The sequence below is a fragment of the Diospyros lotus genome, chromosome 1 (genome assembly GCF_014633365.1).
Source record: "Diospyros lotus cultivar Yz01 chromosome 1, ASM1463336v1, whole genome shotgun sequence".
NCBI lineage: Eukaryota > Viridiplantae > Streptophyta > Magnoliopsida > Ericales > Ebenaceae > Diospyros > Diospyros lotus.
The window spans coordinates 36,917,814-36,930,067 of NC_068338.1; the positions used below are offsets into that span (position 1 = coordinate 36,917,814).

Sequence of the window (12,254 nt, forward strand, 5' to 3'; positions counted from 1 at the left end):
GTTATTGACACTTTCAATACCTGTTTCTTCTTGTTCCTTGGCAACTTTATTTTCACTTTGTCTGGTCAGGCCGTATTTACATGGTATTGTGTTATTATTATATTTGCGAATAAATCCAAAGGCTTGTAAGGAGTTGTTGCTGTTGATATTTCAGTACAAGAGAAGACGTGCGTTCCAGTAACTGATCGGATTCTCTTTTTTGTCATTTTTACATCAATTCATCACATGCATACAGATGAATTAATATTAAATGGTCTCAAACTTGTCACCTCTTACTGCAACAAGAAGATAACCAGATGAGAAAAGGAACAAGAAAATCCATAATAGACACACACTTGCAGCAGAATAAGATAGACGCTCTCATTTTGACCGTTACAAGAATGTTCACTCATCATCTTGTCTGGAAGTTAAATGCCCTGATTGAGAAGGCAAAGATGAAACCGAAGAGGACAGGTATCCCGACGATGATGAGGGCCACGTATCCCAAGAAGTCGTGATCGAAGTCGAAGTAGTCTGACACGAATTTCTCGACTGGCACACCGGTGTCGATCTTGTCCTTGATGTCTCCGAACTGTGAAGTAACCAAGCCATATAGAGTCCAGGAGAAAGGACAGATGTAGTAGTACCACTTCCACCACACTGGAATCCTCTGTTCACACACAACAAAACCAGCATGTTTTTAGAACCCGTTTCTAGTTTGGGCTTGTGAAGATGAGTAGAGAACTACTTACTGTCTTAGGAATGATGAATCCAGAGAAAAGGTTCCATATTCCGTAGAACGCAGAGGAGATTATGGAAGCTATGTTCTGGTTTGGAGTTACAGCCACTGTCATCATCCCGTAGTATGTGAAGTACAGCAAGGTGAAGTACATGAAGAAGAGGTACCAGAAGAACTTGGCGGCTGTCCATTCAAACCCTATCAACGCGTAAACCAGGACTCCATATATGACCGTCTGAACCAATACGTATGGCAGCTCAATGGCAACCTGCAAACAATTACTCGCGATAAGTTGCTGAAACATGTCGGGATAACTGAGAGAGCTGTTGGGGGGGGGGACCCTTTCGACAGAACTTTCAGTTTTTAGCAGGTCCAATTCCACTGGAGTAAAGACCCTGTTAACGTTTTTACAGTTTCTCTTGTAGGAAAGGACTTTGGTTGAACTACCTGACCAAAAGCATATGGCAAAGCTGAGTACATTCCGGCCGCTCTTTCCCTGTAAAAGACGGTTCTCTCTATGGCGACTACCGGCTGGACTGAACTGGCATTTAGCACTCCGAGAAAGAGGACAGCAGCATACATGGAACCCATTGCATTAAAGATGTCTTGTGACTTTTTCCTGCAATTCCATAGCAATTGAATCAGTCTAAGAACCCTCAATCTGCTATAGAATGTCGAGAGTTGGAAGCCATGATTATGGCTTTCTTGTTACGATGTACCTTCGCGTGCCAAGATCCCAGAACATTGTCCCGAACATCAGAGCTATGCAGGTTGTAAACAAGAATCTCACGGCAGTGTAGGATGGGTTTCGCCAGTAGGACAAGCGCTGTTTCCACAGGCATGCCATACACTGGGTGAAGAAAGATTGGGAAAATTGGGTGGGGAAGTAGAGATCTTGCGAATCCGGGGGAGGGGTGCTGAGTTCCTTGATTAGCTCTTTGTTTCTCCTGATTGAATCAACATTCAGAGTTAACAGTTAGCTATGAAATGGTTTAAACTTATCGATGGTTATCGCATCTCAAAACTTTGTTTTGAGCATGTAAGATGCCCATACCTGTGTAGTTCTGAGTTTTTGTAGACTTCAGCAAAGTTAACCCCAAGAATTGACTCTTGTGCAAGTGAAGTCACCTCCAACATCCAGGTTGCGGGATTATATCCATCTTTAATCTTACTAACTCCATTGACTCCCTAATTGAAATAAACCAGAGTAGTAATTAGTACTTGATAAGAAATGTGAAATTTCGAGTGATCTCTCAAGTCTACAACAGCCTTACTTGGAAGTATTTGATCAGATGGGAAGATTGGCGGCCTAATGGACCAACGTAGATTTCTTCGCCTCCCCGTTTTAGAAGCAGCAGCTGCATTTCCAAAATGGTGGTTCTTTAGTTCTCTTAAGAAATCAGAAACTAGACTAGGCAAATGGAATTTGGATCCTTAGAAAGGAAGAAACCTACCTCATCAAAAGCATCAAATATGTCAATGCTTGGCTGGTGGATGGTGCACACCACAGTTCGCCCTGTGTCCACTGTGTTTCTCACTGTTCTCATCACTATCGCAGCAGCTCTGGCATCGAGCCCTGAGGTTGGCTCGTCCATAAATATTATGGAGGGGTTGGCCACAAGCTCAACTGCAATTGTCAGCCTCTTTCGTTGTTCAGTGGAAAGACCATTGACACCAGGCAATCCAACGAGTGCATTCCTTAATGAGGTCAGCTCAACGAGCTCCATCACCTCGTCAACAAACATCTGCAGTTGATCCTTTAGGTTTAGAACCAGTGGTTTAACATGCCTAAATAGAATATAAAGTATTGTGCATGCTTGTGTTTGATTCAAACGATCAGGACTCACTCACCTTCTTGGTGGCAGCATCAACTTCAGGAGACAACCGAAGCCATGCAGAATACTCCAAGGACTCATAAACTGTAACATGAGGAGAATGGATATCGGTTTGCTCACAGTATCCAGATACCCGAGCAAATGTTTCTTGCTTCTTTGGATATCCTGAGATCATGATCCTTCCTTCAATGTATCCGCCTGTTTTCCTACCAGCCAAGACATCCATCAGAGTAGTCTTACCAGCCCCACTTACACCCATTAGAGCTGTAAGAACTCCAGGCCGAAAAGCACCACTGACACCTTTCAAAAGTTCTAGCCGCTCCTCAGCTATGCCTTGAGCTTTCATTTCCTGCAATTCCAGGAACCAATTCAGTACTAGTCCAAGCTGGTCAGCAATGCAGACACTTGTGGCCCATGAGTTAGTTCTCACGTTTGTGAAGATAATTTTGCTTAAGAGTTCTGGTTTTAAATTTGGAGACTGTTGAGAATGAATTTATGCGAGAACCCAAAGCGTAAGCATTGTTAGGAATGTTTATTGCATAATCTAGGATTTCATCCCGCGTCTTGAATTTAAACAACTGTTATATCAACTTGACCCAAAATTGACAATACCTGAGGCATGTCTACCGAATATCTGACATCTTCAAAAGCAATGGAAAGGGGTTGGAAAGGTAAAATCATTCCCTGCTTCTTCTTCTGGGTAACTTCACTAAGGCTGCCTGCTCTTGAAGACATTGATGCTGCACTTCCTTGAATCTCATCTCCCTTTTCTGCAGAATTACAAAACAAGAACGTGAACGGCTAGAAACTGCCAAATTGGAAATTTGTAAGAAGAGAACATTTGAGTTACCCGAAGAGCTTTTTCCCCTTGATGATAGCTCGATGGACTGTCCAGCTTTGCCAACACTTCTCTCAGTCAACGTCTCCTCAGGCAGAACGGCCTGTGGCTTCCCAAATGCTGCATCAAACTGACATTTTTAGTAGAAGTTTAATCGAAAGAAACTTGATCTGGCATTGTGAATGTAAAAAATTAAATCGTTCAAAATTCAAAACATTGATTACTTACGGTTGAGATATGTAAGTGCCAGAATGAAAAGGCCATTGAACAGGAAAATGTAACCAATCAGAGCTCCGACCCCGATCCAGTACCAGCGTGCTTCAGTGAATATACCGCGAGACTTCAACACAGATACTCCTAATGTTTCAGTGGAACCTGGAAGAACCTATAACGCAAATATATATATATATATATAAATATATGTTAGTTTCAGATAATCTTACTCAAAATTATTTACAGTCCACCTTCATTAAAGGTTAGGCTTACTTTGCTCCAAGAGTGCCCAAGAAATTCATTCACCGCTATAGCGTTCTGGCCATACATCAATGGTGATATCCAATAACCCCAAATCCACCACTTCTTTATATTGTCTGAAGGAGTGAAAGTAGTTATTAGAATTAAAATTAAGTGACGAAAATGACAAGAAAATACAAGTGTGCAATCATGGGTACTCTGCATGCCAATTTCTATTTGAACTTCCCATACCTTTCGACAAGATAAATCCTCCCAAGGCAAGAACTGTAAGTAATACAAAAGAACCAAACACATTTGCCACAATCATATTACGGCCTACAGATCCAATGAGTCGAAACAGTGCAGCAGCTGTCTGGTTAAGCAAAAGGAGCAGGAGGTACATTTTGAACAGCCTGGCATTAATAAACCGATCGGTTTCTACTTGTAAAGAGAAAAATAAAAATGCTATAAGGTCACAAAATGAAAATGTTGAACCAAAGCCTGAAAGTTGAGTTATATGTTACCTTCCAACAAATGGATCAAAGCCTATGACATAATAAGTTGAGAACACCCAAAGGCCAACTTCTACAACTGATAACGGGATCTTGAGGATCCATGCAGGTAGAGCATAGGCCCAAGCAGGGAAAAAAAGAAGATCTCTGTGCTTGTAAAAGACAGGAAGTTTCAGGATGGTCAAGGCCATCTCTGCAAAGCCATTAAACATGAGCACCGTGATCGTAAAGAACAGAGCACCCATGTAAATTCCACCATCTGTTACGTTTCTCTTGGGCATCTTTGTCCGTAGAAATACTGTCATTGTAATCAATGCCACTATAACAAGCTGAAAAAAGGAACCAAAAAAAAATAAAATCAGTAGTTTGAATTTTCTCAACCATTTTCTACTGTAGGCATTCTGTGATCTCAGCAGAAAACTCCCCGAGTTATCCACCAATGTTTACTCACTTGAGTCATCTTGAATATGTATACAAATGAGTTCCTCTTCATCAGCAGTAACTCCCTGGATACGAGAGCTTTAAACAGTTGCTTGCTGTTGGTACCATACTTCTTAGCTGTTAAAGCTGCAGGGTGGTTTTTGGATTTGTCAAACGGGACAGCAAGTTCATCGCCCAGTTTCATGCCAACAGGAAACGACTGAAATGCTTCTGCAAATTCCTTGATAGTTACAAAACGGTAAGGCTCGTCTCTCCGCATCCAGTACTGCTCTTGATCTTTCCTGGATGTAACCTGTCATTTGCACAGAACATATGAGTTCAGATTCCAGTCACAGCTAAACCATGAAGAGAATTCTTGGAAAATAATAGAGGAAACATTTTGAGTTTAGGATAAAGAAATTACTTCTTGAAGAAAGTCTGCAACTCCTTTCCTTTCTGGACACTTGAATCCCATGTGTTCAAAGAACTCTAGCACATTTTCACGGGGGCCTTGGTATACAACTTGGCCATCTGAGAGGAGAATTATGTCATCAAACAAGTCGTAAGTTTCTGGTGCCGGCTGAAGAAGGGAGATAACACAAGTTCCTTGAAGGATGTGAACTATCTGCTTGAGCGAGTTCACAATCTGAAAAGTCGTAGAACTGTCCAGGCCAGTTGATATCTCGTCCATGAAGAGTGCTCTTGACGGTCCAACTAGCATCTCCCCTGTTTCACATTCGATCAAATTTCTTAAGCGTTCCTTTTTGGTGCCATTTTGTTTTGTTTTCAAAATCTGCTCTCCGTGTCTTTTTACCTGTCGTGACTCGTTTTTTCTGCCCACCAGAAATGCCTCGCATCATGTCATCCCCCACCATAGTGTCAGCACAAATTTCCAGTCCCAGAATCTGTGAATTTAGAAAACCAGATCGGATATAAAGAGTTTTGCACGATTAATTTCCCAAGACTTCTCAGCAGGTCAATTAAATTTTTGAAAAAGCACCTTAAGAACATAGTCTATGACTGCATTGGTCTTCTGCCCCTCAATTGATATTGCCTGAATGATTACAAGACTACAGTTAGATACTATAAAAAATGAAAGAATTCACAAGAATTAATTAAGTTCGGAGAAATGCTTTCTATCTCCCCCCCCCCCAAAAAAACTCAGCCATTCAGTTACCTTCATATATACATCAAGATCTGCATCCGGCTTAATGTTTGCTTCCTTTTCCCTCCTATTCAACTCTTTCAGCATTTCTGCATATTTTTTTCCAAATTTTGAACCATATGATTCAAGCCCTCCATAAATATTTACAAGCTAATACTGATATGGGAGAATTAACTGACCGTAACGGCCTCCAACCCCTTGACATCTTGCTGAAAAAGACAATGTTTCTCTCACTGTCATTTCTCCTATATGAACATCATGTTGACTTATATAAGCCGATGTCCTCTGTGGAACAAACTCATTCATTCCATGCCCATTGTATGTTACTCTTCCTGAAACCTGCAATTTTTTTTTTTTCAGTTCATTTTCTTAAGAACTAAGAATAGATAATGCACCTGTCAAGAATCCAAATCGTATTCTCTTACTTTTAGATCCGGATCAAGTTTCCCGGCCAAACCTAGCAGCAAGGTAGTCTTTCCAGAACTTGGTGGACCTAAAAGCAAGGTCATCCTGCAGATCAAAATGGTTCGATGTACTCAAAACCGAACGGGATGAATTCAGAATATGTCGTGTCAATATTTTTTTCGCTTCTTACCTGCCCGGCTTGATGATTCCACTAACATCATTAAGGATTGTGAATGCTTTCTTCCTACTAGGAAGAATATGCAGATAATTCAAGGATCCCTTCACAAAGATAAAACACAGTTTTGGAAGGTTAATTTTCAATTAAAAAAATATATGGTCTCTTTGATATCTAAAAGAGAAAATGTACCTCTATCATATTGATTAGGAAATTGAGAACTGTTGGCAGTGCTCTACTGCCGGTATAAGCTTCTGCTTCAACATTTAGATGCTCGAACCGGACTTCGATTGTGGGAATATCAATTCCAACTCTGTACCAATTTTCAGAGACCAGGCAAAAGCCAAATTAGCTCACCATAGGAGAAAAAGGCAAAAGTGCTTGCAAGAACGGAGGAAAAACAAAAAGAGACCCCCAATTTACAAACAAGCCAGATCAGTTTTACTGGAATTAAGACCATTTTTTGAAGAACAGGAAAACCCAAAATAATTCATTCATAGAACACATGAACCCAACTTTACAAATAACCCGGATCAGTTTTACAGGAATTAAGACCAATTTTTGAAGAGCAGGGAAAGCCTAAGTAAGTAATTCATAAAACACATAAACCTCAAATTGACAAAAAAAAAAAAAAGACTAGATAAGTTTTACAGAAATTAAGACCAAATTTTGAAGGGCAGGCAAAGCCAAAGTAAGTAAAAATTCATAAAACACATGAACCCAAATTTACAAAAAAAAAAAAAGACCCAGATAAGTTCTACAGGATTTATGACCAATTTTTGAAGAGCGGGCAAAGTCAAAGGAAGCAGTTATAAAACACATGAAACCCAACTTTACAAACAGCCCAGTTCAGTTCACTGGAAGCAAGATAAATTCCTAAAACAACAGCTAGAAACCAAAGCAAGTAGGGTCTCCAGAAAAAAGCTCCCAAGAACAGAGGAAAAACACAGGAAACCCGACTCACCAATCAACCCAGACGAAAAAAAAAGAAGAAATGGGGTTGCGGGCTTCCTTGCTTTGTGAAGTTTCGGAGAGTTGTCTTTTTAGGTAACCTTATCCTTGCTTTGCAAAGAGGCTGTTTAGATAACTCAGAAACCATAACCTTCAATTCACAAAGGAGCAACCTTACCGAAATACAATCTAAACTTGAGTGTTTTTTTTTTTCCAAACTCACCTGTCCATTCTTTCCTTGAGCTTCAACAAGAAGCGCTCATTATCCTCCTCTGCAATCCTCACAAGCCTCTCCAGCACATTCTTCCTCTCGAGCGGCCCTAGCTTCGTGACGTCGATTTCCCTTAGCTGCCCTTCTTCTTCGGTCAGAATTCCTTTCCTCAGCCTCGTAAAGGTCGGAAGCTTCTCCAGAGCCGCCCATTTCAGCGCGTCCTCTTCGTCTTCTTGCCTAGAAGACCTCGAGAAAACGTCCCGGTCACTGTTCCTCCATATGCTGGAGTTGCTCAATCTTATGCTATTCACTTTGAATACGTGATCGGAGCTCTCCATTCCCGGAAAGCTTGAATCTCTTGAAGCTCAGAGCTCAAGAACAGAGGGGTTTTTATTGGAGGAGTGTTTAGTCTGATGGCATATTAAGGCTGCAAAATCGCAGTGGAATTGGACTTTTGTTAAGGATGATTCAACGTTTGAATTGCGATCAACATGAAGATGAAGTGGCGAAACTGACAAGCAACTGGCAACTGGCAACTGGCAATCCCCAGAAGATACACAGGGAATAGGAGGATATTCGAGGTGGAGGTTGGCCAAAGGGTGAGGGCAATAATGGTAATATTGCAAAACTCAAAGTTTTTATAAGAAAGAATTTAATAACAAAATAAAATAAAGTTTTTTTTTTTTTTTTGTAAATATTAACAGGCTGGCTGGCTGGCTCAGAATATATAAAAAATTTGAAAAGGGTGTTGTGCTCAAATAATAAAATTAATAAATAATGAGATAATGCGTTATTATATTTATTTATTTTTTTGACTCTCTGTCCCTAAACTCTTTCATCATATTGTAACTGTTGTTTTATTCAATCATTCATTCATTCACTTTTTTTACTTTTACATTCATGTCCCCTGACATTTAGCTAAATTACATGCATGCTCTCTTTGACTTTTAGCAATTGCTCTAAACTATAAAATAATGTCACTTAATTTTTTTTTAATTATTTTAATCGACCCTTTCCAACCAAGTCATGACGCATTGTCGCCGTCACTTTCACTTTCTTCTTTTTAAGTAAACATCTTCGGTTCATGTGATTAAGCAATAATGGATTGACCAAATTAATAATAATAATAATAATAATAATAATACAGAGAATGAAAAATTAATTATTTGATTAGTCAGCTCGATTGTTAATATTATTATTGTCTATAAATTTAAGCAAATGAATTAATTAAAGCTTATAAATTAATAAAAAAAAAGTTTTAGCAATGTATAAGATTTGCTCATGGTTGGAATAACCAAAGAGGGAGGTTTTGAGTAAATTTTCTTATTTACTTAAAATTTTAAGTAAAAAGAAGTATACTAATATATATATACATACTAAAGAGAGAAGTAACATAAACTGTAGTATTTGGAAGGTTGCTTCAACCGCACAAATCATGCAATTTAATATTATTATTATATTACTTAAACAACTGATTAAAACCATATTAATTAAAATAATGCTAGATGTATATCACTTTTGTACATTTTAAAATACATAAAGGAATATTATGATCAAAATATTCTTCACTTCACATGCACCTCACGCTCCTCATGAGGAACTTATTTGTCATTAATACACCTTTATGTAACTTAAGATATACATACAGATATACTAATAATATTTTTCTATTATAAAATCAGACTTAAATTTTATGCCAAGCTGGCGACATGATGATGACCCGTTTGGGTGACAATCTTAAAATAGGTAAATGGTCCAATTCAATAGAGAAATGCTATATCTCATGCGCGTATCAATGATGTGTTATATTTTTATTCAAAAGAGTATTAATTTGGGAAGATAATAATATATGATTTTTATTATTTTTTTAAAAAACGTTATATAATTGATGATATTATTATTAATCATAACTTTTACTATTATTTAATTCAATATTATTTCAAGTCACAACTCAAAATTTAACTTATTGTTCAATGCACCAAATGAAAAAATTTAAAAAACCAAATATTAGTTTAGAAATAATTTATTAAACAAAAGTTAGTTACATACTTATATATTTTTATACATTAAATATATATTTTATTTTTTATATTTATATATTTTTATTATTTAAACATTCGAACTTTTTAACTTAAAGTTAGTGGTTTGAGTCTTTTTCACTTCAGCAACTTTAATGAATGGGTGAGATTCGAAGCAGTGGACACAAATTAAACTTACACCTTGAGTGAGTGAGTGAGTGAATGAAGGAAGATTTTCCATTTCCACTTTCTTGGCTGCTGCCAGTCACATCTCCACCTTTTTAAGTTATCATTTACCAAAAACAGAAAGAAATAAAGAAAGAGAAAGGTGAGAGAGAAGGGGAAGTGTAACAACTTTAAGGAATGCACAAATAAAATAATATTTGTCAGCAAAATTTATTTTCTTTTTTCTTAATTCATCTAATCTAGAAGATAACAATTAAATATAATTAGTTCTAAATACGTCATTATTACATCATTTCAAAACTGCACTCTTATCTACAAGTAGCAATTTTTAGGGATTAACATGCAATTTTAGGGGCACCATTTCGTCATTTTCAAAATATCAAAAAAAATAAAAATAAATTATTTTTATAATTGTAAAAATATTTTGTAATATTATAAAAAATGACGTTTTATTATTATTATTATTTCGTATTATATTTACTTCTTATTTTTATTTGCGTGCATGCAAGCAAGTTAAAGATAAGCATTCAACAGTTGCTTGAATAATTGCAAGAGTCGAAAATTAGTGACAAAGCTTGGAGTTGTCGGTCTCCTCGGGTGGGTCCGCAATTCCATCCATCTATCAAAGTGCAATTTTTTTAATTAAAGCTCCCGAAAGGAACGGAGCACATGGGATTACGTGACCCTTGACCATCGAATCGCATCATTCGCCGTGTTGAGGTTTGCTTTCCCAGCCATTTTCCTGCAATTCGTAAATCGTTTACGTATATTTTAGGTTATATAAGATATATAAATAATATAAATATTTTTTCATTTCACTAAATCTTATCATTTTTAGTAAGGGTCGTTGAAAATAAATGATTTAATATATAGAATCATAAATATATTTTTAAATGTGTAATGCTATCTGAAATTTTAATCAAATAAAAGTGATCTATTTCAGTAATTTTTGACTATTAAGTATTAAACTGTTATGGATTTAATGTGTAGAGAACAAACTAATATTTCCAAATTGATGAAGGGGCAATTTGAAAGTACTAACTTTGTCAACCGTTGGATGCAGTTATCAAAATTAGTAATTGCAAATAAAGGGGTCATGGTTCCTATTTTGTACGTGGATTTATTTTTCTCTGCATCCCCATATCAACAGAGAATTCTTGAGAGATCTATGTATCAAAATTGGAAGATTAAATACCCGTTCAATTAGCATAACAACAATGGATTCATTAGGTACGTTTATATTGTTTTAGTTATTCAATTTTTCTCTTTGAATCAAGATGGGAGATTCAAATAATGTCAGGATTATTATACTTGTATGTAACTAGTTTTACTAAATTTTTTATAAGAATATTTTAGATATCAGTACATTATTGTGTAGCTTGAGATATATATAATGACGTATCAATAATATTTTTTTTTTAAAAAAAATAATGGGGAAATTCGCACTTGCTGTGAGGACATGATGAGGCATTAAAGTTGCAACGCAGGTGGGTTAGTGACATGTCCCACGTGCTTTTAGGTTACCCCCACAATCCACTAATTAGGGCTTATTTTGGCGTTACTTAAAGCAGCCAAATAGTGTTAATAAGAATAATATATTTAGTAATTAAATATTATTACTAAATATTTAACATGGGATGGCCTCAATAGTCAGTTGGGAGAGGTGGACAAACCTAATCTTCAGGTTCGAAGCCTCTCCCAACGCAACCACCGGTGGATAATATCCGAATTTATCTTCTAGTCATTAAAAGGGTATGATCGCAGGACATCATCTCAAGAATAATATTTAGTAATTAAATATATTATTATATTTAGAATTATTGTCCTTGGGTCTTCCACAGCTTGTGTTTTCAATTTCGACAGATGAAATAAATTACAAATGGACTTTTGACCCTTGTCTAGACCAAGTATCGAACTCATAATCTACTGGTACTGTAACACCCGAGAATAATTTTGAGGATAAAAATGATATTTGATAAAGGGCATAATTGGAATTTTGGGAAAAATAAGACTATAGGACACACTAACACAGCTTTGGACGATCAAATTAATCAGAGGGAGTACCTCAGACCCTAGATAGCCAAGGAAAATGGTATAGTATCGACGAGCAATTAAAATTATGATTTTTAGTGATAAAAGAAATGAGATAGGGAACAGTTTTTGGTACAGCAAAAATACAACTGCCAATTAGGTCGTATTACCGAATTGCTGTAAACGACGTCCAAAAAGTCAACGGAGAGTGCCAAGGACTAGTATTCAATGTATAAAACAACCCTTAAGTGGTTCTAGGTTGAATCGAGTGGATTTGAGGTCAAATAAATCAGTCGGGCCTAAGTGTAATTTTTTAAAAATTACTCGAGGGAGGTC

The 12,254-nt window shown here is 37.0% G+C and overlaps 1 protein-coding gene across 3 annotated transcripts in view; it reads right to left on the minus strand.

Annotated features, from left to right (window-relative positions):
* Window positions 1–221: 221 nt before the first annotated feature.
* The window catches only part of LOC127810934 (pleiotropic drug resistance protein 1-like), a 31,530-nt gene continuing 19,497 nt past the window's right edge, over window positions 222–12,254 (minus strand). Inside the window, exons 1-24 of one of the 3 annotated variants that reach the window (XM_052350570.1) lie at window positions 7,696–8,233; window positions 6,714–6,834; window positions 6,537–6,625; window positions 6,367–6,451; window positions 6,121–6,280; window positions 5,954–6,030; window positions 5,777–5,830; window positions 5,591–5,681; window positions 5,201–5,502; window positions 4,808–5,089; window positions 4,369–4,685; window positions 4,097–4,257; window positions 3,878–3,981; window positions 3,620–3,776; window positions 3,404–3,511; window positions 3,166–3,323; window positions 2,570–2,902; window positions 2,173–2,463; window positions 1,993–2,076; window positions 1,773–1,906; window positions 1,438–1,665; window positions 1,166–1,337; window positions 732–986; window positions 222–649 (exon numbers count right to left, since the gene is read on the minus strand). In XM_052350570.1, coding sequence (XP_052206530.1) covers window positions 392–649; window positions 732–986; window positions 1,166–1,337; window positions 1,438–1,665; window positions 1,773–1,906; window positions 1,993–2,076; window positions 2,173–2,463; window positions 2,570–2,902; window positions 3,166–3,323; window positions 3,404–3,511; window positions 3,620–3,776; window positions 3,878–3,981; window positions 4,097–4,257; window positions 4,369–4,685; window positions 4,808–5,089; window positions 5,201–5,502; window positions 5,591–5,681; window positions 5,777–5,830; window positions 5,954–6,030; window positions 6,121–6,280; window positions 6,367–6,451; window positions 6,537–6,625; window positions 6,714–6,834; window positions 7,696–8,021 — 4,347 coding nt within the window. In that variant the 5' untranslated portion in view covers window positions 8,022–8,233 and the 3' untranslated portion in view covers window positions 222–391. Of the gene's footprint in view, window positions 650–731; window positions 987–1,165; window positions 1,338–1,437; window positions 1,666–1,772; window positions 1,907–1,992; window positions 2,077–2,172; window positions 2,464–2,569; window positions 2,903–3,165; window positions 3,324–3,403; window positions 3,512–3,619; window positions 3,777–3,877; window positions 3,982–4,096; window positions 4,258–4,368; window positions 4,686–4,807; window positions 5,090–5,200; window positions 5,503–5,590; window positions 5,682–5,776; window positions 5,831–5,953; window positions 6,031–6,120; window positions 6,281–6,366; window positions 6,452–6,536; window positions 6,626–6,713; window positions 6,835–7,695; window positions 8,234–12,254 lie in introns of those variants that run through there. The other 2 variants (XM_052350586.1, XM_052350578.1) reach the window with 2 other exon arrangements.